The following is a 25,167-nucleotide window of genomic DNA, read 5'->3' as shown; positions in this document are numbered from 1 at the left end:
GCCCCCACCCCGGACCCCTGGCTGTCCCTGCGGCGAGCAGCTCCCCCAGCTGGGACCCCTGAACCTCCCCGTTTCTGTAGTCCTGCGCCCTGGGGTCCCCCGTGATCTACAGGGACACACGGGGCAGAGCTCCTCGGAGCGAAACAGGAAGGGAGGGCGGGTGTGGACACCAGGGCCAGCAGCTCCTGGGAGACAAGGGAAGGCGTTTGCTTAGCTGTCCTCGGTGGGCTCTGGGAGCCCTGTGGCTGGCACTGGACGCCACAGCAGCCCCGGGCGCGTGTCCAGGCCTGGAGACACGGGGCGGGGAGCCGCTCACACACTTTATTAAGATGCACCTGGGCCTGCGCCCGCCGTGGAATGCGAGTAATGGGGTCAGGCCCCACCAGAGCACCAGGACCAGTGGGCGGGCCTCCAGGGTGTCCTGGGGGGCTGGGGGCCCCACCACTGTGAGCGCTGCCCTGGAGAATACATGGATATAAAAATGCCGGAAGCCCCTCCCGCCCCAGCCTGGACATCGCGGCCAGCACCTGTCCGCCCCTCCGTCCGGTCCAGAGACCCTGCAGCTGCCGGAGCTGGGGCCCCCCAGGACAGGCCCCTGGGCGCTTGCTGCTCCCCCCCCGTGCCGGGTCCTGTGGCGGGAGAGTGCTGGGCCGTGGCGGTCTCCCTGGCAGGGTGTCCTTTGGCAGAGAAGCAGGGGTGTCGGGTGGGCTACGCGCAGTAGGTGTCCGCCTTTACCACCTGGCAGTACATGGTCATGGCGAAGGTCAGGCCCAGAATCTGTGGGGGGAGGGGCTGCTGTGGTCAAGGCCCCAACCCCCAAGGTCTGCCTGGCAGGCCCTGCCCACCAGAGACGGGGCGTCCACCACAGATGGGGCACCCACCACAGGTAGAGCGTCCACCAGACGGGGCGTGCCCAGTTGGTTTCCAGACCCCAGGGGTCCCCGGGCTCTGCTGGCAGCTCCCTGGGTCACAGCCCCCCACCCTCAGGCCAGGGCCCCCAGTGCCTGCCCCACTGTGACCACCCGAGTACATCCTGCGACCTGGCCGTGACCCCAGCTGTCCATCGGTGCGCCCCAGGCACGGAGCAGGCTGCCCTAGCAGGGGTGGTCTCTCATGCTGGCACCAGGACTCAGGGACTGAGGTGGGGAAGCAGGGTGGGGCCAGTCCTCTGACCACCAACCAGCACAGGCTGGCCCGGCCTCAGTCTCCCCACTGGACCTGGGATCAGGAGCCAGGCTGTCCCCACCCAAAGCCCTCCAGCCGTCTGTCCCGCCGTCCTCACAGCCTGCACTGCCACCAGGAGGTCCCCTGGGGTCCAGGGACCGCCCCGCCCCGCCCTGCGTACCTGCACAAGCGCCGTGCACAGCCCAAAGATGCCCACGGCCAGCAGGTTCTCCTGGAGCCAGACCTTCACCGTCTCGTAGCAGGGCTGCGGGGGGCCGGGGGCAGGTCAGCGGGCTGGGGAGGCCCCGCCCAAGGCCTGCCCTGCCCCGGCCCGCCGCGCTCACCGCCTTCCACCAGGTGCCGGGTGCGTGCAGCCCGCAGCTCTCGCTGAACTCCAGGCAGCAGGAGTCGGGCACGCGCGTGGCGTTGTACACCTCGAACCAGTCGGTGTAGTTGGAGACGCCGCAGCAGCGGAACTGGGGGAGCCAAGCACAGGGCTGGGGCGGAGGGCACACGCCCGGGCCCCGCCCCTCCCGCGGCCCCGCCCCCGCCGCGCCTCACGTCGGTCTGGATGATGCTCCAGGCGTTGGTGAGGCCCACGTTGCCCTTCGTGCCGAACAGGTGCAGGCCCTTCTTCAGGTCTTGCTGGGCATACCTGTCGATCTGGGGGTGCAGCAGGGTCAGCAGGGCCCCGGCCGTGCCCTCCAGCCAGGCCCAGGCCGGTCCTCTTCCTGAAGTCACTCCCTGCGCCCCCAGAAGCCCCCCCAGGGCCCAGGCCCCTCTCATCGCTGTGCCCCATCCGTGGGGTCCATGCCATTGTCAGGACACACACGTGTCTCCTTGGGGACAACCAGGCCCAGACCCCAGTCTACAAGACCAACTCCCCAGGAAGGAACCAGGCCCCTGGAGGAAGCCCCTGCCGGGGCGGGAGAGGACCAAGAGGAGCCCGGCGTGTCGGGGGCCAGAGAGGCTGTGCTCCGGAAAGGGAGGCCCCCGTGGGGTGTGGCGGGAAGGCAGGGCCAGGAGGGGGCTCCCGCAGCCAGCGAGATGCCCCGGAAGGGAGCGGCTGTCATAACGGGAGCAGTTCGGCGGTGAGGGCAGTAAGAGCCAGACAAGCCCTGGACAGCAGGGGTGCCCGTGGGCGGCCGCACCTGCTCCGTGTAGGCCAAGAACAGCACCGCGATGGTGGCTTCGAGCAGGAACACCAGCAGCAGCAGCACGAAGAACTGCGGGCAGCGGGGCTCGGTGAGGGCAGGCAGGGACCCGCACACCACCCCAGGGCCGCCCCTCACCCCAGAACCCTCGGTACCTGCCCAGGCAACTGTGCACGGAGCCCAGCTCCGGTACCCCCACCACCCCCGGGACCACAGGTCACCCCCACTGGTGCACTTGGAAGGGGTCCCAGGCACGGCCAGTGCAGGGGCTGTGAAATCCCTGTGTAGGGCAGCCCACGGCCAGCACGTCCTCAGGCAAGACCACGGTGAGGGAACCAAGACCCTGAGCTGCAAAAGTCCCCCGCCCCGGCCACACAAGCCCTGCGGCCCAGGGGCAGCCGTGTCCAGCCCAGCCCTGGGCGCTGCCGGCTGGGTCTGGCGTAGGGAGGCGGCCTTAGCTCGCCATGCTCCCAGACCGGTCACTCCTGTGTGGGGCAGACGGTGGACAGGAGCCCAGACATCGCGGGGCCCTGGACAGAGGGGGCATGAGCAGGGCAGGGCCAGGTGGCCGTGAGTGGGCCCTGTCGCGTCTTGGGGTCCCCTCGCAGCCTTGCTGCCCCCGGGGCCTGCACGTGAAGCTTCCTCAGCTGTCAGAGGAGCTCCGAGCCCGACTGTGAGGGGGGGCCCTGCGGGAGGGGCAGAGGGACTCAGGCCAAGGGCCACCCGGGGCTTCCTGATCGGAGACCTGTGGTGCCCCAGGTCCGGGGGCTCGCCCAGGACCCGCCCCTCTGTAACCACGGTGACTCATGGGCCCACATCCCGCGGTGGTCGGAAGGACTCGGCAGCCCAGCAAAGCTGCTCACGCGTGCGCACGTCCCACTGGGGTAGGCCCCCAGCCCGAGCGCATTTCCCGACATCAGCGCCTCCTGCACTCAGGGCCGGGGGCTGCCACCCAGCCTCACCCTCCGGCCAGTGCCCCAGGTCAGGCACCGGGGCCCCCCGCCGTCACTCACGGTGAGCAGGAGGCACTTGTTCTCCTTGATGGCTCCGATGCAGCCCACGAAGCCGATGGCCATGACAAAGGTGCCGGTGGCAATGAGCAGGTTGGCGGCCGACAGGGACGGGAAGGAGGAGGACAGGGTGGCGAAGTTCCCCTGTGTGGCGGCCAGCCAGATGCCGACACCGAGGACGCCGCAGCCTCCCAGCTGGGACCAAGGCACAAAGGGCTGAGGGGCCGGCCAGGGCAGAGCCGGAGGCTGCGCCGACACCAGCCTGAGCCCCCCAGGCGGGCCCCTGCCCACCCCGGCCGCCCAGTGGGCCCTCAGGGGTGTCTGGGGTCACCAGAGCTGGACGCCCACCCAGCCTTGGCCTGAGTCCTGGGCCGGTGTCCCCTTCCGCACAGCCCACAGCCACAGAGGGCGATGACTTACAGGGACCCCAACCCCACCCCCTCACCTGCAGTGGACAGGGCCGGGGCTCCAGAGCCTGGCCCGCAGCCGCCAGGGGTGCCTGCCTGCTCCCCTCAGTCAGGCCACTTGGTCCCAAGGACCCCGCACACCAGGTGCCCTGCCCTCCCCACAGCCTCTTCACCACTGGTGGGGGCTCCCCGGAGACCGGATGCTCGGTGCCCCACCCCTGCCGTCAGGGTTCAGGGTGGGTTCTTGGCTGGCTCCAGGCAGGGGGACTGCCCCGGGGAAAGGCTGGGCAGTCCCGGACCCCAGACTAGAGGAGCTCGCACGGCACCCACCAGAGCCACCACAAGCCCCTTGTCACCCCCACAAAGGCCTCCCTACCCCGAGGCTGGACTCAACCCCCACCTTCCCCGCAAGAAGCTCCGGCTGGGAGAGGGACAGCCCCCAGCCCCCGCCCGCCACAGCAGCCCAGGCCTGAGGTCATCACCCCCACAGGGCGCCAGGACCCTGGCAGCCCCAGGAGGCCACCCCTCCCCCCACCAGCAGCCAGGGTGAGCTGGTGGCCGCTGACTGCCTGGAAACACCATGCCGTGGTCGGGGGACGGGGCAGCCCCCAGCCCAAGGGCAGCAGCTGCTCCAGGCCCCGGGACCAAACCTTGCGGAGGGCAGAGCCACCCCCACCTTCGCATCCACTCTGCCACTCCCGGGATGCTGCACTGCAGGAGGTGGGGGCCCTGGGGCTCCTGAGGCCACTGGGGGAGGGCTGTGAGCCTGGCGGCACTGGCACCGGCGACACGCCTCAGCAGCGTCTGTCGCCCGGCCCCGCACGGGGCGAGGGTCTCCAGCCCCGCAGAGATGCCCGCCTCTCCGTGGGGCGCCGGCTGCGTGGTGGGCGCAGCACTGTCCACGGTGCTGACTGGGTGAGGCCGTGGGCAGGGGCGGTGCCTGGGCCGCCCACGCCCGCCGTCAGGGAGGGGCACTCCCCACTTGAGGGAGCAGAGCAGAGGCTGGACAGGTGCTAGGCTGAGCCTGCCTGACCCTGCGGGTGGCCCACGGGGGGCAAGGGGCAGACTCTCACGGCCTTGCCCAGCTGCTGCCCTTGGGACTGGGGCAGGGGGTGCCCCCCGAGGGATGGGCAGAGCCCCGGGCTGACACCGGCCCTGAGCAGGTCCTGCTGCCGAGGAACCAAGCCGCCGGGGCGCAGTGGGCCCCTCCCGGGGGGTGCTCCTCTGAGCTGGGTGCCCCTGTCCCGCACCGGCCAGGGAGGGACATCAGACGCTGGCGTCGGGGGCAGATCCACGGTTAAAACCCAAGCTTCCTGTGCAGTGCACGCCCACCCCAAGGTGGGCAGGGACCTCACCCCTTGGGACGCCTGGGAGGGCTTGAGGACCGTGTGAGGCAGCCGCGCTGGGGGGGGGGGGCACCTTCCAGCCCCGCCCCTCCGCAGCCCAGCCAGGGAAGGAGACCCCGCCCCCGCACTGCCACGCAGCCAGCCTGGCCTGTGACCTGCCGCTCCCCCGGGCCCGGCGTGTTCTTGCAGATCGGCCGCGTGCAAACTCGCACGCACGCACGTGTGCCCGCTCGCCGCGTGAACATCACCTGTGATTTTGAAAATGCTTCTGTGCACGCAGCTTTTAAAACCCTGTGGCAGGGAAATGACAGCCTCCAAGCGCAGGGGGAGTGGGCCCGTCAGACAGAGGCGGGCCTCAGAGGAGGGTGCGGCGACTGGAGCCACCAACCCCAACACCTGCTCCCTGCCCCCCTGCTGCCGCGCCCCCGGCCAGACAGAAGCCCGCGGGAGGCTCCACCCAGGGGAGAGTCCACCCACCCTGGGCTCAGCTCTGTCCCCCGCTCAGCCCCTGCCTCGGACCAGCTCACCAAAGGGCTCACCCTTTGCCCCATCTGCCCAGCACACACGGCCCCACTCAGCCCCGTCTCGCTCACTCGGAGCTCAGCGGCGACCACCCAAGCCTGCGGTGAGGTGACAGCCCTCAGGAGCCCCAGCCCAGCGCCCGCCACCACTCACCCCTCAGCGTGCACTTCCTGGGCCCCACAAAGCCTGGTGACTGCGGGGGCAGTGCCAGCTGGCCCTCTGCCCAAGGCCCCTCCAGCCCCACGGCCCAGAGTGGCAGATGGCCGGGCAGATGGCCACGTCCTGGGAGCGGGGGAGAGGGCTGGGTGCCCACGGGGGGCCGAGGCTCTTGTCCAGAAGCCCCACCCCTGCCTGGCAGGGACCCTGTGGCTGGCGGAAATGCTCGGGTCTCCCTGGCTGGGATGTTGGCTCTGTGAGCAGAATGAGCCCATCCACTTACAATTCTGTCTTCTTAAACATGCCAGGCTCACCCAGGGTGGTGGCAGAGCTGCCGGGAGCCCACAGGGGCAGGCGTGCCCCACAGACCCCTGGCTGCCAGCCCTCCCCCAGCCTCTGGGAGCCAGGAGCTCCGCCCAGCAGAGCACGGGGTGCTGCCGGCCCCAAGGGAGCCGTGGGGCTGCACACAGAGCCGTGGCCACCCTCGGGGCACCCAGCTCACCAAAGGGGCAGACCCGCGCCTCTGCCCTGGGCGTCTGCAGCCCAAGAGCGGGCGCTGAAGCTGTGAGGCTCAGGGGCTGGGCCCTGGACCACTGGACTCTCACTGCCCTTCCTCCAAGGGGTTCCATGTGGGGCCAGCACAGACCAACCAGGCAGGAGCTGGGGGCTCCCGCACCACCGTCCACCTCCCGTGCCAGGCCAGTCTGCGGTACGACAGGGAAACTAGGCCCGGAGGACGACTTGCTCCGGCCACCCTGAGCCTGACTGCACCCCTCGGGAACCAGTCCCGGCTGGGACCAGGAGGGGCACCTGCCAGGAGGCCCAGCACAGTGGAGGCCCTGAGCTCGGCCACGTCCATGTCTGGGAGGAGCTGGGCAGGCACCAGGCCACGGCAGAGCCACGGAGTCCTGACCCTGCCAGAGAGCTCGGGTCCCTCTTCCTCCCTGGACCACCCGTGGGGCGGACAGACCCCCAGCACAGGGCAGGGAGGTGGGGTGCAGGGGCGTGACCCCGCCCTCTCCCTCCCCAAAGGGCTTCAACTTCCATTACTGAAAAAGCTCAGGGGACAGAGGCCCAGCTGTTGATGCAGCCACAGCAGGGGTTCCAGGGCTGCACAGCCCCCCACACCCAGCCCCCAACACAGGCCCCACGCCCACCCCCCACACCCAGCCCCCAACACAGGCCCCACGCCCAGCCCCCTGACACAGGCCCCACGCCCACCCCCCACACCCAGCCCCCAACACAGGCCCCACGCCCACCCCCTACACCCAGCCCCCTGACACCCAGACCCCCAACACAGGCCCCACGCCCACCCCCTACACCCAGCCCTCTGACACCCAGCCCCCCGACACAGGCCCCATGCCCACATCCCTACACCCAGCCCCCCGACACAGGCCCCATGCCCACATCCCTACACCCAGCCCCCAACACAGGCCCCACGCCCACCCCCTACACCCAGCCCCCCGACACAGGCCCCACGCCCACCCCCCACACCCAGCCCCCCGACACAGGCCCCACGCCCACCCCCCACACCCAGCCCCCAACACAGGCCCCATGCCCACCCCCCACACCCAGCCCCCTGACACCCAGACCCCCAACACAGGCCCCACGCCCACCCCCTACACCCAGCCCTCTGACACCCAGCCCCCCGACACAGGCCCCATGCCCACATCCCTACACCCAGCCCCCCGACACAGGCCCCATGCCCACATCCCTACACCCAGACCCCTGACACAGGCCCCATGCCCACCCCCCACACCCAGCCCCCAACACAGGCCCCACGCCCACCCCCTACACCCAGCCCTCTGACACCCAGCCCCCCGACACAGGCCCCATGCCCACATCCCTACACCCAGCCCCCCGACACAGGCCCCATGCCCACATCCCTACACCCAGACCCCTGACACAGGCCCCATGCCCACCCCCCACACCCAGCCCCCAACACAGGCCCCATGCCCACCCCCCACACCCAGCCCCCTGACACCCAGACCCCCAACACAGGCCCCACGCCCACCCCCCACACCCAGCCCTCTGACACAGGCCCCATGCCCACCCCCCACACCCAGCCCCCAACACAGGCCCCACGCCCACCCCCCACACCCAGCCCTCTGACACAGGCCCCACGCCCACCCTCCACACTCAGCCCCCCAACACAGGCCCCACGCCCACCCCCCACACCCAGCCCCCCAACACAGGCCCCACACCCACCCCTCCACACTCAGCCCCCCAACACAGGCCCCACACCCAGCCCCCCAACACAGGCCCCACGCCCACCCCCCACACCCAGCCCCCAACACAGGCCCCATGCCCACCCCCCACACCCAGCCCCCTGACACCCAGACCCCCAACACAGGCCCCACGCCCACCCCCCACACCCAGCCCTCCGACACAGGCCCCACGCCCACCCCCCACACCCAGCCCTCTGACACAGGCCCCACGCCCACCCCCCACACCCAGCCCCCAACACAGGCCCCACGCCCACCCCCCACACCCAGCCCTCTGACACAGGCCCCACGCCCACCCCCCACACCCAGCCCCCAACACAGGCCCCACGCCCACCCCCCACACCCAGCCCTCTGACACAGGCCCCACGCCCACCCTCCACACTCAGCCCCCCAACACAGGCCCCACGCCCACCCCCCACACCCAGCCCCCAACACAGGCCCCACGCCCACCCCCCATGCCCAGGCCCTGCACTGGGTCCCGGGGCTGCACAGCCCCCCATTGGCCATGCGCCCCCGTGCCCCGCTCCAGGCCCTGCACTGGGTCCCGGGGCTGCAGAGCCCCCCGCTGGCCAGTGCCCCCCGCGCCCCCATCCCCCGCCCCCCGCCCCCAGGCCTCACTCAAGTGGGCAGGGCTCCAGGATACACCCCAGGCCCATCACAGGGACCAAGGCCCCACCGGACCCCAGCTGTGCAGACCCCAACAGGGCTGCCCTCACCCAGTGAAGGAGGGCGGGCACGGCCCCGAGCCCCCCGACACCTCGTGAGAGACGCCCCTGCATCCTGCCTCCCACGGGACCCAAGACCCCGCCTGGCAGCCCCACCCTCACCCCATCAAGCAGGGCAGCGAAAGCCGCTCAAACCAGCCCCCTGCAGCCCCCTCCTCCCAGCCCCCAGTGCGACCTCGGGGCCTTGGGCACCCGCTCCCGCAGTGGGGCTGCTGGGGCGTCCGGCCTCAGCCCAGGAAGCAGGTGTCCACCTAAGGGCCCCGGGGGACTGGGGACTCGGAGGCGGGTCCCACGGCAGAGCCAGGAGGAGGGGTCAGGCCGGCGGGCAGCAGGAAGCCGCACAGGGCACTTCCTCCTCACCTCCCTGGAGCAGGGGCACGGCACAGGCCCCAGCACCGCCCACTCGGAAGCACACCTGCCCCACTGCCACCCCTCCACCTCCACAGGGCGGCTTCCAGCCCTGGGGGCCACAGACAGATCCTGGACCCCAGCGGGCACAGGCTGGGCAGGGCAGGGGTGCAACTGGGCAGCAACAGGGCATTGGGTGTTGCAGCCCAGGAGGCCACCAGGGCGTCTGGGCTGGTGTCCTGGGATGGAGGCACCGTCCAGGGACAGTGAGGCAGGTGCACCCTGCTGCTGCCGGCGGCTTCTGTGGGGTCACGGTTCTTCCTGGGGACCCGTTAAGTGGGCTGCGCCGAGCAGACAGGCCCCCTTGAGGGGCCCCTTCTCCCAGCAGGCAGGTGTCCAGGTCACCAGGAGGGCAGGGGAGGGGAGAAGAGGACCCAGCCCCTCCCCCACACCCCATCCCCATCTACACTGGCTGGGAGCTCCACCCTCACAGCCACCCCAAGACATGGGACCCTGCCCACCTCTGCCACCCCCTCCCAGGTCCTGGGCCTCAGTGCCCACCCAAGTGACCACCCAGGGGGTGGCCATGAGGGGCAGGAGCCCCCTCGGGTCACTCCCCATGGAGGCCCAAGCTGGCTGCGTTCCCAGTGACCGCCGGCCCCTGCCCCGAGCCGAGGAGACCAGGCCATGGCAGGGGCAGCCGTCACAGGACCACACGCAGGGGCCCAGCAGGGCCGGCGCCAGACCCCATCCCAGCACAGGGGCCTGGGGGCTGGAGTGACTGCGGGCAGGAATCCTCCACCAAGCTCCCCACCCAGCTAGGGGAGCCCCGGGTGCAGCCCCGAGCAGGTCATGAGGGTCGGCCCCAGGGCCAGGCCTGGAAAGTTCTCCCAGGGGTCAGGTGTGAGGCGTCCCCGGCCACCTCCACACACAGGTCCCACCTGGAAGCCACAGACAGCAAAAGTTCAGGGAGCCAGGGCCCCCCACCTCCTCACCACAGCCCTGCCTGGTGTCCCGGGCAGGCCCACCAGCCCTCTTCCATCCCCTGGTGCCTCTGGGCAACAGAGAAACTCCTGGCCTCTGGAGTCCCAGGGGGCTGGCAGGGCTGAGGCCAGGACGGAGGGGGCGCAGGGGGCGCACGTGCCGCCCAGCACACCGCTGGCCCCCACCTGGCCTCCGGGTCTGGGAGTGGTGCAGTGCCCAGGCGGCCCTGTCCAGCACACGCGCCTGTGCGGAAGCCCGGTGGACACCGCGCGGTAGCGGCATCGTCCCGCCCCGTGCACCTGCCCGCTGCGCGCGCACTCACCCAGAAGAGCAGGTTGAAGGCGAACATCAGGTACTTGACGCCCTGCAGGCAGCCGCGCGCCATGCTGCAGCGCTTCAGCTCTAGGAGGAAGATGAAGGAGAGGTCCAGGTAGAAGACCACGTACTTGCTGCCCTTGGGCGACGTGGAGCGCGCCTGGGCCGCCTTGGGGCCGAAGAAGGCGCCCGCGCCCGCGCGCCCGCCCAGGCTGCTGCCGCGCCGGAAGGGGCCGCCGCGCGCGAAGCCCGGCTCCTGGCCCTCGGGCGACGGGCTGCGCCGGTACGCGGACTCGTCCGTGCTGGAGCGCCGCATGGCGCCGGCGGCCGGGGGCCCGGAGCGCTCAGCGCCGCGCGCCCGCCGCCCCGGAACGCCCCACCCCGCCGGCCCCGCGGCGGCCCGGACCCGCCGGGCCCGGACCCCTGCCCCGCCGGCCGCGGCGCCTCCGCCCGCCCGCGCGCAGCCAATCCGAGGCGGCCCCGCCCCGCGCGGACCCCCCTCCCGCCCCGCCGGCCAATGGTGGCGCCGCGCCCCCTCCCCGCGGCCCGCCCACCTGCGAATGCGGGCGACCGGCGCAGCGCGGTGCGAACCCAGAAGCGACCCAGTGGCGGTCGTGGCTGCTCGGGGTGGGGGCGGGCGCAAGGCAGGGGGCGTGGGGGCCGGAGGCTTTCGGGCGCACAGCAGGGTCCGGAACACAGGCCCCCGGGCCCGGCTTCGAGGGCAGCCACACCGCGCCCAGCCGGCGCCATGCCGCCGTCAGCACTTTCAAGTGCTGGCCACTTGGGACAAGGGGCTCGGTGTTTCCTGGGGCGTCAGTCCAGGAGGGCCCCCACGCCTCCCGGACCCAGGCAAAGGCACAGGGGACATGCGCCGGTGACCCTCGAACTCGTGCGTGTGCACGTAGATTCTCAGACGAGGCTGGGGGGCAGAGGGCCCAGTGGTGGGGGGTGTGACACGACCGGGTGGCCCGCAGCACCGAGCACGGGGAGGGCTGGGAAGCCCCACGCTCAGGGCGGCAGCCCGGCTGGCATGGCCTTCCTGGTCAGCATGGCGGGAGGCTGGGAGTGCCCACCCCTTGGTACAGCCCCCAGAATACAGTCCAAAGAGGAAGGGACACACGCAAGGTCCCCGGGGGTCGGGCAGCAGAGGCCGTGAGCCATGGCCACTAGCACAGCCGTCCAGCCCTGGAGACCTAAGGGGTCTCCCGAGTGACCGCCCAGGAGGTGTCCGGGTGGCAGGGTCGGGAGGGGCTGCAGCTGCGGGCGGAACCTGAGTGCCCGAGGGCCACCTGCTCTCTGCTGCCCCCCACGGCTCCGTGGAGAACTGCAGCCCAGCCCCCAAGGCGGTGGACAACTCCCTCCCGGAGGTCCAGCCCGGCCCACGTGGCCCTTGTGCCTGCGTCACGAGGGTTCTTTGGCGTGCGTGGGCCTCAGGAATGGGGGGAGGAAGCACCACCCACGGCTCTTCCCAGGGAGCAAGTGCAGCCATGGGCCCTGGAGACCCCGGCGGCCCCCAGCCCCAGCTGGCCTCCCAGCTCGGTGCCTGTGGGCCAGCTGAGGGGGAGGGATCACAGGGGCCAGGGGGCACCAGAGCCGACCCCTCCGGCCGCCTCACCACGCACAGCAGCCTCACCCTCCTGGACCACCTGGGGCGGCGGGGACAGAGGCCGGCGGGGGCTGCCCCAGAGCCTCCCCTGCACGGGGACGGCCGAGGCTGGGGTGGGGCAGTGACGGGCAGGGGTCCCCAGTGAGTACGGGGGAAAGACGGGGTAGAGGGGAGCCTGACAGGATACCTGCCCAGGATGCCACCAGAATGTCCCCCAAAACCCTGTGCCCACCCCCACCTGCAGATCCCTGCACACACCACCCCCACGGAGCAGAGGGTGCAGCCAGGGTGATGCCTCCAGCCCCTCCCCCACAGGAGTCCCCTCCCCCAGGGAGACGGGCTCAGGAGGTCCAGCACCAGGCCTGCCTGGTTCATAGGGGGAGCTGGAGGCAGGTCCACACAGGGCAGGAAGGAGGCCAGCAGGGAGTGTGCAGCTGGACGCGAGGGCACAGGGACAGCTCTGTCCCCTCCCCAGCTCAGAGGGGGCCTCAGGGGCAAGCCTTGACCCTAGGCTCATCCACCCGCAGTCTGTCCGGCCAGCAGGGGCTCTGCGCTCCCCCTGCCCCCAGGACTGCTCACGGGGGCTTCTCCCAGCCCTGCCGGCTTCACATGTCCTGGCCATGTCCCCTCACCAAGGGCTCCAATCCCACCCTGGCTGGCTGGCCGGAGGCCCCGGGAGTTCAAGGCCACAGCCCTGTAGGGGTGCACGAGGGAAGCAGGGGACAGGGACACCCACCTGGCCAGGCCACTCAGACAGGCCCCCCCAGATGGCGAGACGGAGACCCACGGCGGCTGGGAGCCTCGGCCGCGTGGTGGCAGCCCTGCCAGCCCGCCCACGGAGGCCCCAGGCTGAGCCGGCTCAGGGGCGGCTTGGAGGAGGCGGCCAGCGCCTCCAACACAAACAGACCGAGGTGTCCACTCCAGGCCCTCAGGGGTGGGCACCACAAACCCGGGGCCCAGGCGGCCTGGCGCCTGCACACAGAGGCTGCACACATGGCCTGGGCGGGACCCGGCCCGGCTGGAGGCTGAGACGGCTCTGCCACCGCCTGTCCCACGGGAGGCCAGCTCCTGGCTCAGCACCCTGGATCACACGGGAGTGGGGGAAGGGCGGGCCTGCCCCCCCCACGCCTCCTGGCCCGGGCAGCTCACTCCCATCTGCAGACGCCACAGCGCAGGGCTGTGAGGGCTGCGAGGGGCTCTCAGCGGCAGCACGTGTGAGCTGTCCACACCCGTGTTCCTGGCCCCGTGCGGGCGGCATGCACACAGCACACGCCAGCAGGCAGGAGTAGGGGTGGAGGCCGGGGTCCCGGCACGAGCGTCCCCACCCTGCTCAGCCAAAGTCTTACAGACGGGGAAACTGAGGCTGCGTCCTGGGGACGAGGGGCAGGGTCTGCGAATCCCGCCCGGCCCCCCCCCCCCCCCCCGCGCACTGCCCCTGGCTGCCCAGCACCCACCGCGGCCCTGCCGCTGGCCTGTTTCCAGGGCAACGCCCGGGGGGCGGGGCTTGGCAGCTGAAACCTGTCACGAGTTTCCCGGTCCCCTGCCCTGACGTGACCCCCCCTCCTCTGGCCAGCACCACCAGGAAAGCCCCCCACCCTCCCCAGAGAGGCCCAGCTGCTGCCCCCCACGCCACCACGGGCCAGGCCAGGGCTGACCCCTCGAGGCTCCCCAGCAGGGGCAAGTGCAGAGGGGGCGGGGCGCGCTGGGGGACATCCGGGAGCCCCCCCACCTCAGGTCGGCACGCACGCGGAATCCCAGGAATGCCGCCTTGGCCAGGGCCCCCGCAGGGGAGGGCGGCTCACTCCCCCACTCCCACAGTAAACAGCGGCGCCCAGTGGGAGCAGGGGCGGGGCAGGCCCCTGACCCCTCCCCCAGGAAGGCCCCACTCACGCGCTGGGCGCCCACCGGGCTGGCCTCCCGGACCCGGGCTCCCTCTCCTCCACAGCCGCGGCCGCCGAGCCTGGGTCTGACCCCAGGCCACGGTGACTCACGGCCCCATCCTGCCCCTCTGGCCAGGGCAGGATGTGCGTCCACTCAGCCTGGGGGAGGGAGGCAGAGAAGGGAAGTGGCCAGGGCTCGTGGCTCCGCACGTGGCCGAGAGGGCACTAACCCTGGCAGGGCAGTGGCTCTGGGCAGCCCCACTCCGGACCTGAGACCCTCCGTCCCCGTCCCTGTCCAGCGTCTGCCCTGAGCGGGCACTCAGCAGATGCCGGGGTCCCGCGTGAGGACCCCACCCCGGCCACACATCCAAGGCCAGCAAACCTGGCCAGAGCCCCGCGGGGGCCACGGGCAACACCCCCACAGCCCTGCGGCTCCCCAGCCCGCCTGGGGCAGCCCGGGCACCAGGCTCAGCCCGGTCCACCCGGGAGGCAGCAGCCCCGCCCGTGGAGCCCCTGAAGGGGACGCACAGCTGGGGCTGCCCCTACGCGGGGGCCCTGGCCTTCGAGGGTCAGCTCAAAGGGGCTGACCACACGCCCAGCGCCAGGCCCGGGAAAGAGCGAACAAGACGCCGACAGACTGCCGTCGGGGCTCCCAGCAACTCCCCGCGGGGACCCGAGCCTCGCGCAGGGCTCAAGGGACAGCGACCGGGTCCAGGCCGGGCCGGGCCGGGAGGCGGGAAGGTCCGTCCGAGGCCTCCCGCCCCGGGGCCAGACCCTCTCGCCGGGCCCCTCGCCCGGCCCCACTTGTTGCTGCGACCGGCCTGGGGCTCCGCACTGGAGGTGGCGCTCGCGCGCCGCGGCTGATGTCCGCGTCCGGGTCCAGCCGGCGCCCGCGTAGTACCTGGGCCGCCGCCTCCCGCCGCTGCACCGCGCCGTCCGCTCCCGCCGCGCAGCTGTCAGTCAAGCGGACACGAGAAACGCGAACCGGCGCCGCCGAGCTCTTTTGGCCGAGCCCAGTCGCCGTAGCGCGGCACGTACCAAACCGCCGGACGGGGGGCGCCGCCGGACGCGGCCTCCAATCGGCGCCGAGGAACCCCGCGCCAGTGGGCGCGCCCGGGGCGGGGCCTGCAGCGCCGCGGACGGGCCCGGCAGTGCGCGGGGCTGCCGCGGAGTGCGCGCCGCCATGATCATCCCGGTGCGCTGTTTCACGTGCGGCAAGATCGTCGGCAACAAGTGGGAGGCCTACCTGGGGCTGCTGCAGGCGGAGTACACCGAGGGGTGAGGCGCCGGGCGCGTGGGGCCCGGGGGCGGGGCGGGGCGGGGCGGGGACCGGGCCCACCCGCGCCTCCTGTCCCGCGCCGCGGGCTGACGCGGGGCTGCGGCGGGGCGGAGGGGCAGGGGCTGCTTTGCCGAGGCCCCTCGGTCGCGCCTTCTCACTCCCAAGCCGCCTCCTCCGCCCCCCGGAGCCAGCGCTGCAGGAGTTTTCTGGAAGCGTCTCGTTGGTTTCCGGAAGTAGAAGGGTGGCTCCCTGAGAGTGGGGGTCCCGCGGGGCTGCGGTCGTGGTCGGGAGTCCCGGCCCCCGGGGGAGGGGGCGCGGGGCTGCCCTGGCCACCGTGAGCCCAGGCTGGGAGAGGGCGGGCCGGGGCTGGGCCGGGAGGCTGGAGCCTCTGGGTGGGGAAGGGGTGGCCCTGGGTGGCTCCTCCCCGGTGCATCCTGGGGGGGACCTGTCCACCTGGCCTGGAGCAGGGGCCGAGGCCGGCGCAGGCCGCCTCTCTGCTGTCTGGTCGCAGGGATGCTCCGGCCGCTGGGCCCGGGCTGGGCCGGGAGGCCGGAGCCCCCGGGTGGGAAGGGGCGCGCTGGGGGCGAGCCCGGCGCAGGCCGCCTCACTGCTGTCTGGTCGCAGGGACGCCCTGGACGCCCTGGGGCTGAAGCGCTACTGCTGCCGCCGAATGCTGCTGGCCCACGTGGACCTGATCGAGAAGCTGCTCAACTACGCGCCCCTGGAGAAGTAGCGCCGCCCCGCCATGGCCCGCGGCGTCCTGCCCTGCGTCCTCGCGGCCGGGCTGTCAGACGCCGGGAGCAGAGGCGGGCCGCCCGCACGCATGTCGCCAGCCGCCCAGTAAAGTCCTTGCACAAACACCACTGGTCCCCTCCTTGGCCTCGCTCCGCCCCCCCCCCAGTCCACCTGGCCCAGCTGTCTCGGGGTCCTGGTTCCTGCTCCCTGGTCCCCGCCCACCCAGCGTGGCTGCTCGTCCGAGCCTGCACTGCCTGCTGCGGTCAGCGGCTGCCCTTGCCTGGGTCCCCACCCTGTGGCCCTGTCGGGGTCGCACCAGCCCTGAGCGCCCTCAGGCTCCCGGGGGCCCTTCCCGGGCTGTCCCTGCGGGCCCAGGCTGAGGGCCAGGGAGCAGCTACTCCCAGCAACCCACACGGGGCCGAGCCCGCGGTCAGCTGGGGACGGGGACCAGGGCAGAGCAGGGCCATGGTGGCCGAGCCACTGCTGTCCCCAGGGTGTTGGCCGCATCGCAGAGCTGTCCCCGGCTCCTGGCAGGACCTGCAGGCCCCTCGTCTGCTCACTGCCTGTGCCACAGTGACCACAGTGGGCCCAGGGCCAGCTGGAGACGCCAGCACCCCTACGCTCAGGCGGAGCCCCTCACACCGGCCCCCAGCGATGCCCCCGCCCAGCCTGCGAGCCGGGTCCACCCCTGCTAGCCTGCGCGTGCCTGAGGCAGGAGCTTCACTGTCCACTCCACGCACTTTATTAAGCCCGTCACGTGACAGACTGGGGTGCAGCAGGCCCCCGGCCCCACACAGGGACCTCCTGGGGGAGGGGGCAGAGGAGGGGGCTTGGGCTGGGCAGGCGCACTCCAGACCCAACACAGGCGTCCAAGGGTCCCCCAAGACTGTGGGAGGGGGCGCTGCTGGAGCCGCCCCCCCCCCCCCCCGCAGAAAGCTGTACAGTGAAAGGCACTTGGCCGCCTCTGGGTGTGAGAGGCTGGCACGGGTGGGGGCAGAGGCGTGGCTTCCTCAGGGTCAGTAGTCTCCACTCCGCAGTGGGGTGCCGGAGCCCAGGCCCCCCAAGCAGAAAGCTGAGCAGCGAAAGGCACTGGGGTGTGGTGGGGGTCCGGGGCGTGGCTTCCTGTGGGTCAGTAGTGGGTGGCAGGGAGCCCAAGCCCCCAGACAGCCGAGCAGTGACGGGGCGTGGCCGGCGCGGTGGGGGTCCGGGTATGGGTGTGACGGGGGCGTGGCTTCCTCCGGCGTCAGTAGTGTCCACTCAGCAGCGAGGCGGGGAGGCCAGGCCCCCTCAGTAGTGCTCCAGCTTCAGGCTCCGGTACAGGCAGCAAGTGAAGAACATGCCGAAGACCTGCGGAGCCGGGCTGTGAGCGGGCGCCAGGGCCGCGGCCGCGTCCCCCACCACGGCCCCGGCAGGCCCGCACCTGCACACACGCGATGCCCACGCCCACCGCGCCGATGACCCGCAGGTGCTCCTGGATGAAGGTCTCCAGCTTGGTGATGCAGCCGCCCTGGGGGTGGGGACAGGTGCTGAGGGCGGGGCCGGGGCCGGAGCCCCGCCCACCGCCACCTGGCAGACGGGGCGTGGTCCCGCTCGGCAATCCGGGCCCGCCTACCTCCACCTTGTAGATGTTGGAGGCGTGGTCCCGCTGCCCGCAGTTGGGCACCACGGTCTTGCAGCAGCTGTCAGGGACCACGCGGTCCCCGGCCTCGCTCGAGCGGATCCACTCGCTCTCCCGCCAGTCCCGCGAGCTGTTGCTGCCGCAGCAGTGGAACTGCAGGGCCGAGAGCAGGGTCGGCTGAGCCGCCACGCCCGCCCCGGCCACCAGGCCCCCCCGGCCCCCACCCACCTCCTGCTGCAGCTTGTCCACCGCGCTGGTCACTCCCTCGTGGCCTGGCTGCCGGTACTGCCTGGTCATGGTGCCCTTGAGGTTCTCCTTCAGCTCTGCGTTCAGCTGGGGGGGGCAGCTCTTCCAGGTCAGGCGGGGGGGCGGGGCCGGGGCCGGACGCCTGCCCCCCGCCCCCCCAGGCCCGCTGTGAGCCGCGGCGCTGCCTTGCCCCCCCCAGCCCTCACCTGCTGGTAGTAGACGTAGGCCAGGATGCCCGCGATGATCTCCAGCAGGAAGATGAGCAGCAGCAAGAGGAAGTACTAGGGGACAGACACCCCCGTTCTGGGCGGACCCCACGGGCGCAGCCCCCCACCCCACCCCCAGGGGCCCCACCGCTGACCAGGCGCAGCAGGTTCCTCCGCTCCTTGAAGGTGGCGCAGCAGCCAAGCACGCCAGTAACCATGACCACGACGCCGGCCACCACCAGGATGTAGGCTGTGGCCAGGTACGTGCTGGAGGCCAGCAGGCTGATGTAGTCACTCTTGAGGGCCAGCGTCCAGACCCCCACGGCCATGACGGCCAGGCCGGCCAGCTGCGGACAGCGTGCCGGGTCAGGCCGGGCCGGGGCCGGGCGCGGGGGGCGGGGGGCGCGGGCAGCCCCCCCTGCTCACCCAGAAGCAGCAGTTGTAGGTGAAGAGCAGGTACTTGAGGCAGACGGTGCCACACGTGGCCTTCTTCTCGCTGAACTCGCCCATCCTGGGGCTGGCGGGGGAGGTCGGAGGCCCGGAGCACACGCCTGGCCGGGGGACCCGGAGATGCCCGGGCGCAGGGGGCAGACAGGACATGAGTCACTTCCCAGGGAGAAGGGCTCAGGAGCCCAGGACCCGGCAAGGGCTCCTGCTGACTCACTCCTGCCCGCGGCCCCACCGCGGGCTGCAGGCCCAGGACAGGGGCCCGCAGAGGCACCCCAGGGGCGGGGGACAGGGCTCTGCCCACCCTCACCGAGGCGCAGGAGCTGGAGGGTCAGCAGAAGGGCAGGTGTTCCCCCCCCGTGGGGGGGCACTGGGAGAGGCCTGCGGGCGCAGACTGGGGCTGGGGGGCACTGGGAGAGGCCTGCGGGTGCAGACTGGGGCTGGGGGGCACTGGGAGAGGCCTGCGGGCGCAGACTGGGGCTGGGGGACACTGGGAGAGGCCTGCGGGCGCAGACTGGGGCTGGGGGGCACTGGGAGAGGCCTGCGGGCGCAGACTGGGGCTGGGGGGGCACTGGGAGAGGCCTGCGGGCGAAGACTGGGGCTGGGGGGCACTGGGAGAGGCCTGCGGGCGCAGACTGGGGCTGGGGGGGCGCAGACTGGGGCTGGGGGGGCACTGGGAGAGGCCTGCGGGCGCAGACCGGGGCTGGGCGCCCGGGGCCAGGTTTGCAGACGGGCAGCCCAGCTGCACTTTCACCTCCTGCCCCGCCCAGCACTCACCTGCGGCGGGAACAACGCCTCTGGGACAGGTGGGCGGAAGTTCCCAAGAAGCTGGGCTGCAGGGCAGGTAACAGGTTACTGGCCTGGCTCCCGCGGACAGGCAGAACCCTGCCCCAGCCTCCTAGCCACCAAGGCCGTGGTTAGGGCCCCCGGGAAAACTGGCCAGCAGTGGCCAGGCCCGATATTTTTGTCTGGACAAGGGTGGGGCAGAAAAGGCATTCGGACAGTCCGATCCTGGGAGGGGCTTCGCCCCACCCATGCCCTCCGCCCACGAAAGAGCAGCTAGCGGGGCACAACCCCCCAAGTTCCACCCACGCCGCTGGGGAACTCAGACTCCCCGCATCAACTCCCGGGGCCACGCACAGCTGTGCCCCTGGGGCTGACCCAGAGGCCCCAGGCTTTGTGAGGCTACTGGGGTTGGACCGGATCCCCGCCACCCGGCCAGGCAGGGCGGCCCCTCCAGGGACGGCTGGTGGCCGTGAGCCCCCGGGGACAGGAGCGTGGGAGCCTGGGTGGCCAGAAATAGATACAGCGGCCGCGCGCAGAGCCGTCCCGGGCCTCTCCCGCGCCCCAGTGCGGGGGCTCCGGGGCTCCGCAGCAGGCGGGTTCGGGCGCAGTCTGCGGTGAGGTCACCGCTGGGGCCGGGGCCCGCCCATATGCACAGGGCAGGGGTGGGCCTGCGGGCGGAGGGAAGGGGCCGGGGTCGGAGACACTGCGTGGGGCGCTCGGGCTGGGAGTTTCAGGGCTCCGCGCACGGCGGGGACGCCCGCCAGTCCCAGGGTTCGGGAGGCGCCTCCCCCACCCCGACCGCCTGGCGCCGGGCTCCCCCGGAAGGGCCTGCGGCCGCGTCCGGCGGGCGTAGCCTCCCGCGCGCAAACGCCGGGCCCCGCGACCAGGCGCGCAGGGGCTGCGGGCCATCGGCTTCGCTCGTTCGGCCCGGCTCGGCCGCGCACTCACCGGCCACGCGTCGGAGTCGGCCCGGGCTGCGGCGCTGCGGGGGCGGCGGTTCCAGCGGAGAATGCGCGGCAGGGGCCGCTGGCGAGACGCCCCGCCCCCGACACGAGCTGCGGCCACGCCCGCGGCGCCGGGCCACGCCCCCTGGACGGGGCCACGCCCGCGGCCCGCAGACAGCGCCAGGCAGGTCTGAGCCGGCTTCGCGAAGTGCGGGCCTCGGCGGAGGGAAGCGGGGCTGCGGAGGGGCTGGAAAGGAGGCAGCGACCACCGCGCGGAGGTCCCGGACAGCGGCGAGATCCGGCGGCCTCCCCGCGTCGGCAGAACCGAGGCCGGCCCGGGGCGGGGGAGGGTGAGGGGGCTTCGCGCCGGTGCGTCTGGGCCCCCACCCCCGGGGGCCTGTCAGTCTGTCAGTTCGGTTGGCAGGGCTGCGTGCCGGGAAACGCACTCGGGGTTGGCTGGTGAGCGTGGGAACCTCCACTGGCCGCCAGGTCCCACGGAAGGGACGGTGAGGGCTCGGGTGACGACCCGCGGCCGGAAGCCCCCCGCCCCGCACCAGGGCCACGTGCCCCGCACAGGTACCGCGCACTTGCACGACGCCGAGGACGAGGCAGTGCAGTCCCTGGACTTTATTTGGCAGTTTTTATGATTTTTCCCCGCTGGACACCGATGCGGACAGGAGGAAGACGCCCCACTGCCCCCCAACCCCTACTCGGCCCCTGCGCCCGCAGGGCTTCAAGGCGCGCCCTGTCCCGCTAACGCCCTGTGCGTGGCTCGGGCCGGTCACCGTGCACTGGGAAGGTGGCCGGAGCCACGTCTGGGGGGACGAGTCCAGCCGCCCAGCGTGGGCCCGGGCGGGCAGGCGGTGGCCGGGGCCTTCCTGCGGCCGGGGCCCAGCAGCCGGGCCTCACAGGCGTCCCTCGCGTCGCGGAGCCGCGTGTTCAGCTCCCTGGGGAAGGCAGAAGGCGAGGTCGGAGGGGTCCCTGCCCTCCCGGAGGGGCCGGGGCTGCGTGGCGCCCGCCCGCCCGCACCTGAGCAGCTCCAGCTGCCGCAGCAGGCTGCGTTTCTCCTTCTGCATGTTCCTGGACACCGCGACCACGTCTCTGCGGGCGGGGAGGGGCGGCCTGGATGCGGCGGACCGCTGGGGAGACCCCTCCCCTGCCCCGCAGGCCTTGGGGGGTGGAAGTGGCCCGGGCCGGGGCCGCGCCTGCCCCGCCCGCCGCACCTCTGCGTTTGCTCCTGGCGACCCCGCGCGTCGCCCTCCAGCCTGCGAAGCTGCTCCTGCGCCCCCTCGAGCTGCGCCCGCAGCGCCTCGTGGGCGCGCCACAGCTGGGCGTTCTGGGCCTGCGCCTCCAGCTGCTCCGCGACGCGGGCCTGCAACTGCTGCTCCAGCTGCGGGTGTCGGGGGCGGAGGCTGGCGAGGAAGGCCCGCCGCTTCCTGGGGAGCCGCGCCCGCCCGTTCCGGGGCCCGGGACCTCGGCAGGGCCAGGAGCGCTGGGGAGGGGCGAGGGCTGCGCGCTCACCTCCCGCTGCCGCAGCCCCGCGCGCTCCAGCTCCTGCTCGCAGCTCTGCAGCTCCACCTCCAGGCGGCCCCTCCACTCCTCCCGCGGCGGGTTCTGGAACGCGCGGGCACCTGAGCCTCCGCTGGCCACGTGGTGCGCGGTGGGCGGGGCGGGGCGACGCGGGAAGCCCAGCAGGTGTGTCGGGGACCCCGGGGGGGGGGGGACGGGGCGCGCGCCCACCTGCGTGCGAAGGCGCTGGCGCTGCTGGCGAAGCTGCTGCTCCAGCTCCTCGTACAGACAGCGCACCTCCCTCTCGTGCTCTCTTTCCCGCCTTCGGGGTCGGGGCCGGACAGCAGATGAGAACCTGCGGGCGCTGCGGCCCCCGCGCCCGGCTGCTCCCGGGAGCCCCTCCGCCCGGCTCCCAGCCCTCACCGCCGCAGCGCCTGCTCCAGGCCGTCGCGCTCCCGGGCCGCCTCCTCCAGGCAGGCAGTCGCACTCATCAGCACGTCCTCGAAAGAGCCCAGCAGCTCCGGCCGCTCGCGCTGCAGCCTGGCCCAGAGCCCGCGCACAGCGCGCTGCCTAGAGGGAGCGGGTGGGGACAGGAGCTGGAGCGCCGAGTGCCACTGGCCAGCCCCACCCTCCCCTGCGCCCAGGACGGCGAAGGCGCGCGCGGGGCTCCCCACTGGCCAGCCCCACCCTCCCCTGCGCCCAGGACGGCGAAGGCGCGTGTGCCGTGCGCGGGGCTCCCCTCCCGCGGGTGCTCTGGGGGCCACGCCTGTGCTGTGGCTGCAGGGCGTCCAGTGTTCCCTGGGCTGTGCCCCGCCGCCCCTCCTCCCTGCAGCCGCCTCCTGGAATGCAAATTCTGCGGGGGGTGGTGGTGGAGAAATCTCGGTGCCTCCCAGCTGTGGAGAGGCTGGGCCCGACAGCCAGGGACCCAGCGTGGGAGCAGTGGTCGGGGCCGTGCCCCGAGGGACAGCAGAAGGGGGCGGGCGGGTGCGAGTGCCCCAGGAGACAGAAGAGGGGACGGGGGCCCGCAGCACTCACCCCCCCAGGGCGGGGGCCACCCCCAGCTGCTCCAGCAGGGCTGAGATTTGCTCCTGGCCCTCCTGCTCCTCCTCCTCCTCCTCTCCGTCCTCCAGAGAGCCCCTGGCGCCCCGCGCATCTGACCAGCCCGACTCAAAGGTTTCCTCTGGAGCTCGGGAGGGGGCCGTGCCCTGGGCAGGCTCCACCCCCACGAACTTCCCTGTGGGCGCGAGGGGGGACAGCAGGACCAGGGTCGTCACCCCGCTGGCCCGCTCCGCTCCCCTCCCGCACACGTCCTGCCCACTCTCAGGGCCGAGTTTCCTGTTTTTCTTCCTCCTTCTGGTCCTATTGGCCCCGGCTCCACCTGGGGCTGCCAGGGAGGGGCTGGGGGGCAGGAAGGCCAGCTCTCCAGCCGCCTGTGCGCCCGGCAGGGACCCTGTGAGCCGGGCAGTCTCAGGAGGGCAGGCAGGGCCTGGGGCTCACCCAGGCCCAGGCAGAACTCGCGGGCGGTGAGGAAGCCGGCGTGGGCCTGGTCGAGACTCTCAAACACGGCTTCCAGCTGCTCCGGCGTGAGGGGCAGGTCGCTCTGTAGGCCCTGCCCGGGCAGGGACAGCGGGGATGAGTGCGCCAGCCCCGGACGCGGGCCGGCCTCCCGGGCTGGGGCTGGGGCTGGGCTCACCTGCAGGTCGAGCCGGGTGATGAAGCCCTTGGCCTCCTTGTCGCAGAGCAGAAAGAGTTCCCGGGCCTGCTGCAGCACGGACGCCCGCCGCCCCGCCGGGGGCCCCTCCTCCTCCCCCTCCTCTTGAGCCTCCCCAGCCCCAGGCTGCCCGGGGCTGGCCATGGGAGCAGGGGCTCCGCTGTGCTGTGAAACCAGGAGGGGGAGGGGAGGTGAGCTGGGGACCAGCGGCAGGTGACAAGGCAGGTGGCAGCGGAGTGCCTCCCCGTGGTGTCACTGGGGTGGGTGAGGCAGGCTAGGGCCTGTGGGGGCTGCCCAGGGTGGCACTGGCCAATAGAGACCAGAGGGAGCCAGTGCGGGCTGGGGGTGGCAATCTCAGGGGCCTCTTGGGTGTAGAAGAGGGATTAGCAGAGAAGCCCACCAGAGCCTGGAGCCAGGGGTACCCGTCAGGTTTGACCCCTGCGAAGACCCAGCCATTCCTGGCCAAGCCCTAGGCCTCTGCATGGCCCCTGACAGCTGGCAGACAGGGCCAGGTCCTCCCTCCTGGGGCCAGGCCCCACCAAGCACGGGTGCAAGGTCCCAGGGCGCACCAGAGCCTCCCATGGCTTTTCTAAGAAGGCCTATAAATTCTGGGTTTCCCATCCCTTCCCCCCGGAGTGGCCCCTTTCATGTCCTGGGGCCCCACCCCCTAATCAGAGCCACCTGCCTGGCCCCCAGCCTGCACCAGCGGTCCCCCCACCTGGGACCCTCCCCCCACCCATATGTCGGGAGAAGGGGGCGAACTCCAAAGAGGCAAGTCTCAGGAAGCGGTGGGCGGGGGCGGGTCAGCAGGGATCGAGGCATCGCGGCCAAACCCGAACCGCTGCCTCCGCCTGGCAAGGCTGCCACCCCGCCGGCGACTGCCACTCCACGGGACTGAGGTCTGTCCCAGCCGGAAGCTGCGCGGCGGCCGGCCCGGGAGCCTGGAGGAAAAGCTGGCGGGGTGGGGCTACGAGCCGCCTCCGCTCCCCGCACCCCCCCGCCCCGGTGCCCCCCGGGCACGACTGCAGCCCCCGACGAGGCGGCGGGCGGGCGGGGACCAGGCGAGCGCGGCGGAGGGCCCCCGGCGGCTGGACCTGCGAGCGCTTACCTGGGACGGCGCCGCCGCACCTGCTGCGCGCCAGAGCAGCTCCTCCCGGAAACGCGGCGCGCCCGGCCCCTGCTCAGACCCCGGCTGCCTACCGCGGGGCGCAGGGCCCGAGCCGCCCCTACTGCCCCGCAGACACCGAGACCCCAGCAAGGCCCGGTCCCGGGCGGAGCCGCCGCGCGGTGTCCCCGCCTCTCGGCGCTGCCCTGGACGGCCCGACCCCCGGAGGGCGCGAGTGGCCAGCGGAGCAGCGATATGCCCCGGAGGGAGACCTGGCGACCCCCTGTAGCAGGGTCACGGCTCTGCTGGGCCGGGGTGCAGACACGGGAGTGTGGCGAGAAGGACCCCCGTCCCCAAGGATCTGATGCCGGGTCCCCGCGCGGGTGTGCAGGAAGCCGGCAGGCAGGAAACAGAGCGACTGCTTTCCGCGCCAGCGCTCTTTGGCGCCTCGCGATCTCGGCTCTCCGATGGTAAGCGCCAAGCCGGGACACTGGCAGCACCAAGTGCAGGCGGGGGCGGGGTGGAGGGAGGACCCCTCCGCCTTTTGGGGCACCCCCACCTGCTCCTACCTGGAGGGCTCCTCTCCCCTCACCAGCAGCACCTGGGGCTCCTGGGTGTCTCCCTGGACAGTCCAACCACAGCAGGCTGGGCCCCAGAACGACCTTGACAGGGACAGGGGGGCGGCCCCTGGCACAGGGCACCTGGTACCTGCCTGGCCGGCTCGCCCAGTCTTGTGGCC

General features: G+C 72.6%; 4 protein-coding genes across 9 annotated transcripts; 1 reads left to right on the top strand and 3 right to left on the bottom strand.

Moving 5' to 3' along the window:
* Window positions 1–307: 307 nt before the first annotated feature.
* Window positions 308–14,857, bottom strand: TSPAN4 (tetraspanin 4). Of its 4 annotated transcripts, none has more exons than XM_051829806.3 (8): window positions 14,744–14,857; window positions 10,364–10,443; window positions 3,332–3,523; window positions 2,316–2,390; window positions 1,726–1,827; window positions 1,509–1,640; window positions 1,346–1,429; window positions 308–777 (listed from the first exon to the last, which is right to left on the bottom strand). In XM_051829806.3, the coding sequence occupies exons 2-8, from the start codon at window positions 10,424–10,426 to the stop codon at window positions 709–711; spliced, it is 717 nt and encodes a 238-aa protein (XP_051685766.2). In that variant the 5' UTR covers window positions 10,427–10,443; window positions 14,744–14,857; the 3' UTR covers window positions 308–708. The 4 variants fall into 4 exon arrangements, with proteins under 4 accessions (XP_051685766.2, XP_051685765.2, XP_051685767.2 ...); XM_051829805.3 differs by lacking the exon at window positions 14,744–14,857 and adding an exon at window positions 13,853–13,934; XM_051829807.3 differs by lacking the exon at window positions 14,744–14,857 and adding an exon at window positions 12,699–13,037.
* Window positions 14,858–14,992: 135 nt separating this feature from the next.
* POLR2L (RNA polymerase II, I and III subunit L) lies at window positions 14,993–15,981 on the top strand. The gene is made up of 2 exons (XM_051829810.3): window positions 14,993–15,120; window positions 15,746–15,981. Exons 1-2 carry the CDS (start codon window positions 15,026–15,028, stop codon window positions 15,852–15,854), a joined length of 204 nt encoding a protein of 67 aa, XP_051685770.1. The 5' UTR covers window positions 14,993–15,025; the 3' UTR covers window positions 15,855–15,981.
* Window positions 15,982–16,582: 601 nt separating this feature from the next.
* Window positions 16,583–20,170, bottom strand: CD151 (CD151 molecule (Raph blood group)). Its single transcript, XM_051829808.3, has 9 exons — window positions 20,108–20,170; window positions 19,151–19,206; window positions 18,353–18,477; window positions 18,082–18,273; window positions 17,927–18,001; window positions 17,703–17,807; window positions 17,469–17,627; window positions 17,277–17,363; window positions 16,583–17,203 (listed from the first exon to the last, which is right to left on the bottom strand). The coding sequence occupies exons 3-9, from the start codon at window positions 18,434–18,436 to the stop codon at window positions 17,144–17,146; spliced, it is 762 nt and encodes a 253-aa protein (XP_051685768.1). The 5' UTR covers window positions 18,437–18,477; window positions 19,151–19,206; window positions 20,108–20,170; the 3' UTR covers window positions 16,583–17,143.
* A 545-nt stretch (window positions 20,171–20,715) lies between these two features.
* On the bottom strand, window positions 20,716–25,158 carry CRACR2B (calcium release activated channel regulator 2B). Of its 3 annotated transcripts, none has more exons than XM_070056456.2 (10): window positions 24,998–25,158; window positions 23,306–23,488; window positions 23,110–23,221; window positions 22,648–22,846; window positions 22,036–22,182; window positions 21,844–21,934; window positions 21,625–21,717; window positions 21,327–21,493; window positions 21,133–21,204; window positions 20,716–21,050 (listed from the first exon to the last, which is right to left on the bottom strand). In XM_070056456.2, exons 2-10 carry the CDS (start codon window positions 23,465–23,467, stop codon window positions 20,885–20,887), a joined length of 1,209 nt encoding a protein of 402 aa, XP_069912557.1. In that variant the 5' UTR covers window positions 23,468–23,488; window positions 24,998–25,158; the 3' UTR covers window positions 20,716–20,884. The 3 variants fall into 3 exon arrangements, with proteins under 3 accessions (XP_069912557.1, XP_069912525.1, XP_089165209.1); XM_070056424.2 differs by lacking the exon at window positions 24,998–25,158 and adding an exon at window positions 24,432–24,687; XM_089309083.1 differs by lacking the exon at window positions 21,327–21,493 and having other exon boundaries at window positions 24,998–25,133.
* Window positions 25,159–25,167: the final 9 nt, after the last annotated feature.

Source organism: Oryctolagus cuniculus, chromosome 1 (assembly GCF_051225735.1).
Source record: "Oryctolagus cuniculus isolate XC-2025 breed Fujian yellow rabbit chromosome 1, ASM5122573v1, whole genome shotgun sequence".
Taxonomy (NCBI): Eukaryota; Metazoa; Chordata; class Mammalia; order Lagomorpha; family Leporidae; genus Oryctolagus; species Oryctolagus cuniculus.
Note: the sequence above shows the minus strand (reverse complement) of the source record. Positions and strands in the feature narration are given on the sequence as shown.

Excerpts from the sequence above, each read along its gene's own strand:
- TSPAN4 (XM_051829804.3), bottom strand. The coding sequence starts at position 10,672 with ATGCGGCGCTCCAGCACGGACGAGTCCGCGTACCGGCGCAGCCCGTCG. Across the intron at positions 2,391-3,331 it reads ACAAGTGCCTCCTGCTCACC|TTCTTCGTGCTGCTGCTGCT; the intron begins GTGAGTGACGGC and ends CGCTGCCCGCAG. Across the intron at positions 1,641-1,725 it reads GGAGCATCATCCAGACCGAC|TTCCGCTGCTGCGGCGTCTC; the intron begins GTGAGGCGCGGC and ends TGGCTCCCCCAG.
- POLR2L (XM_051829810.3), top strand. The coding sequence starts at position 15,026 with ATGATCATCCCGGTGCGCTGTTTCACGTGCGGCAAGATCGTCGGCAAC. Across the intron at positions 15,121-15,745 it reads CAGGCGGAGTACACCGAGGG|GGACGCCCTGGACGCCCTGG; the intron begins GTGAGGCGCCGG and ends GTCTGGTCGCAG.
- CD151 (XM_051829808.3), bottom strand. The coding sequence starts at position 18,436 with ATGGGCGAGTTCAGCGAGAAGAAGGCCACGTGTGGCACCGTCTGCCTC. Across the intron at positions 18,274-18,352 it reads CCTACAACTGCTGCTTCTGG|CTGGCCGGCCTGGCCGTCAT; the intron begins GTGAGCAGGGGG and ends CGCTGTCCGCAG. Across the intron at positions 17,808-17,926 it reads CCTACGTCTACTACCAGCAG|CTGAACGCAGAGCTGAAGGA; the intron begins GTGAGGGCTGGG and ends TGCCCCCCCCAG.
- CRACR2B (XM_070056456.2), bottom strand. The coding sequence starts at position 23,467 with ATGGCCAGCCCCGGGCAGCCTGGGGCTGGGGAGGCTCAAGAGGAGGGG. Across the intron at positions 22,847-23,109 it reads CGAGTTCTGCCTGGGCCTGG|GGAAGTTCGTGGGGGTGGAG; the intron begins GTGAGCCCCAGG and ends TCGCGCCCACAG. Across the intron at positions 21,494-21,624 it reads CGGGGCTGCGGCAGCGGGAG|CTGGAGCAGCAGTTGCAGGC; the intron begins GTGAGCGCGCAG and ends CGACACCCGCAG.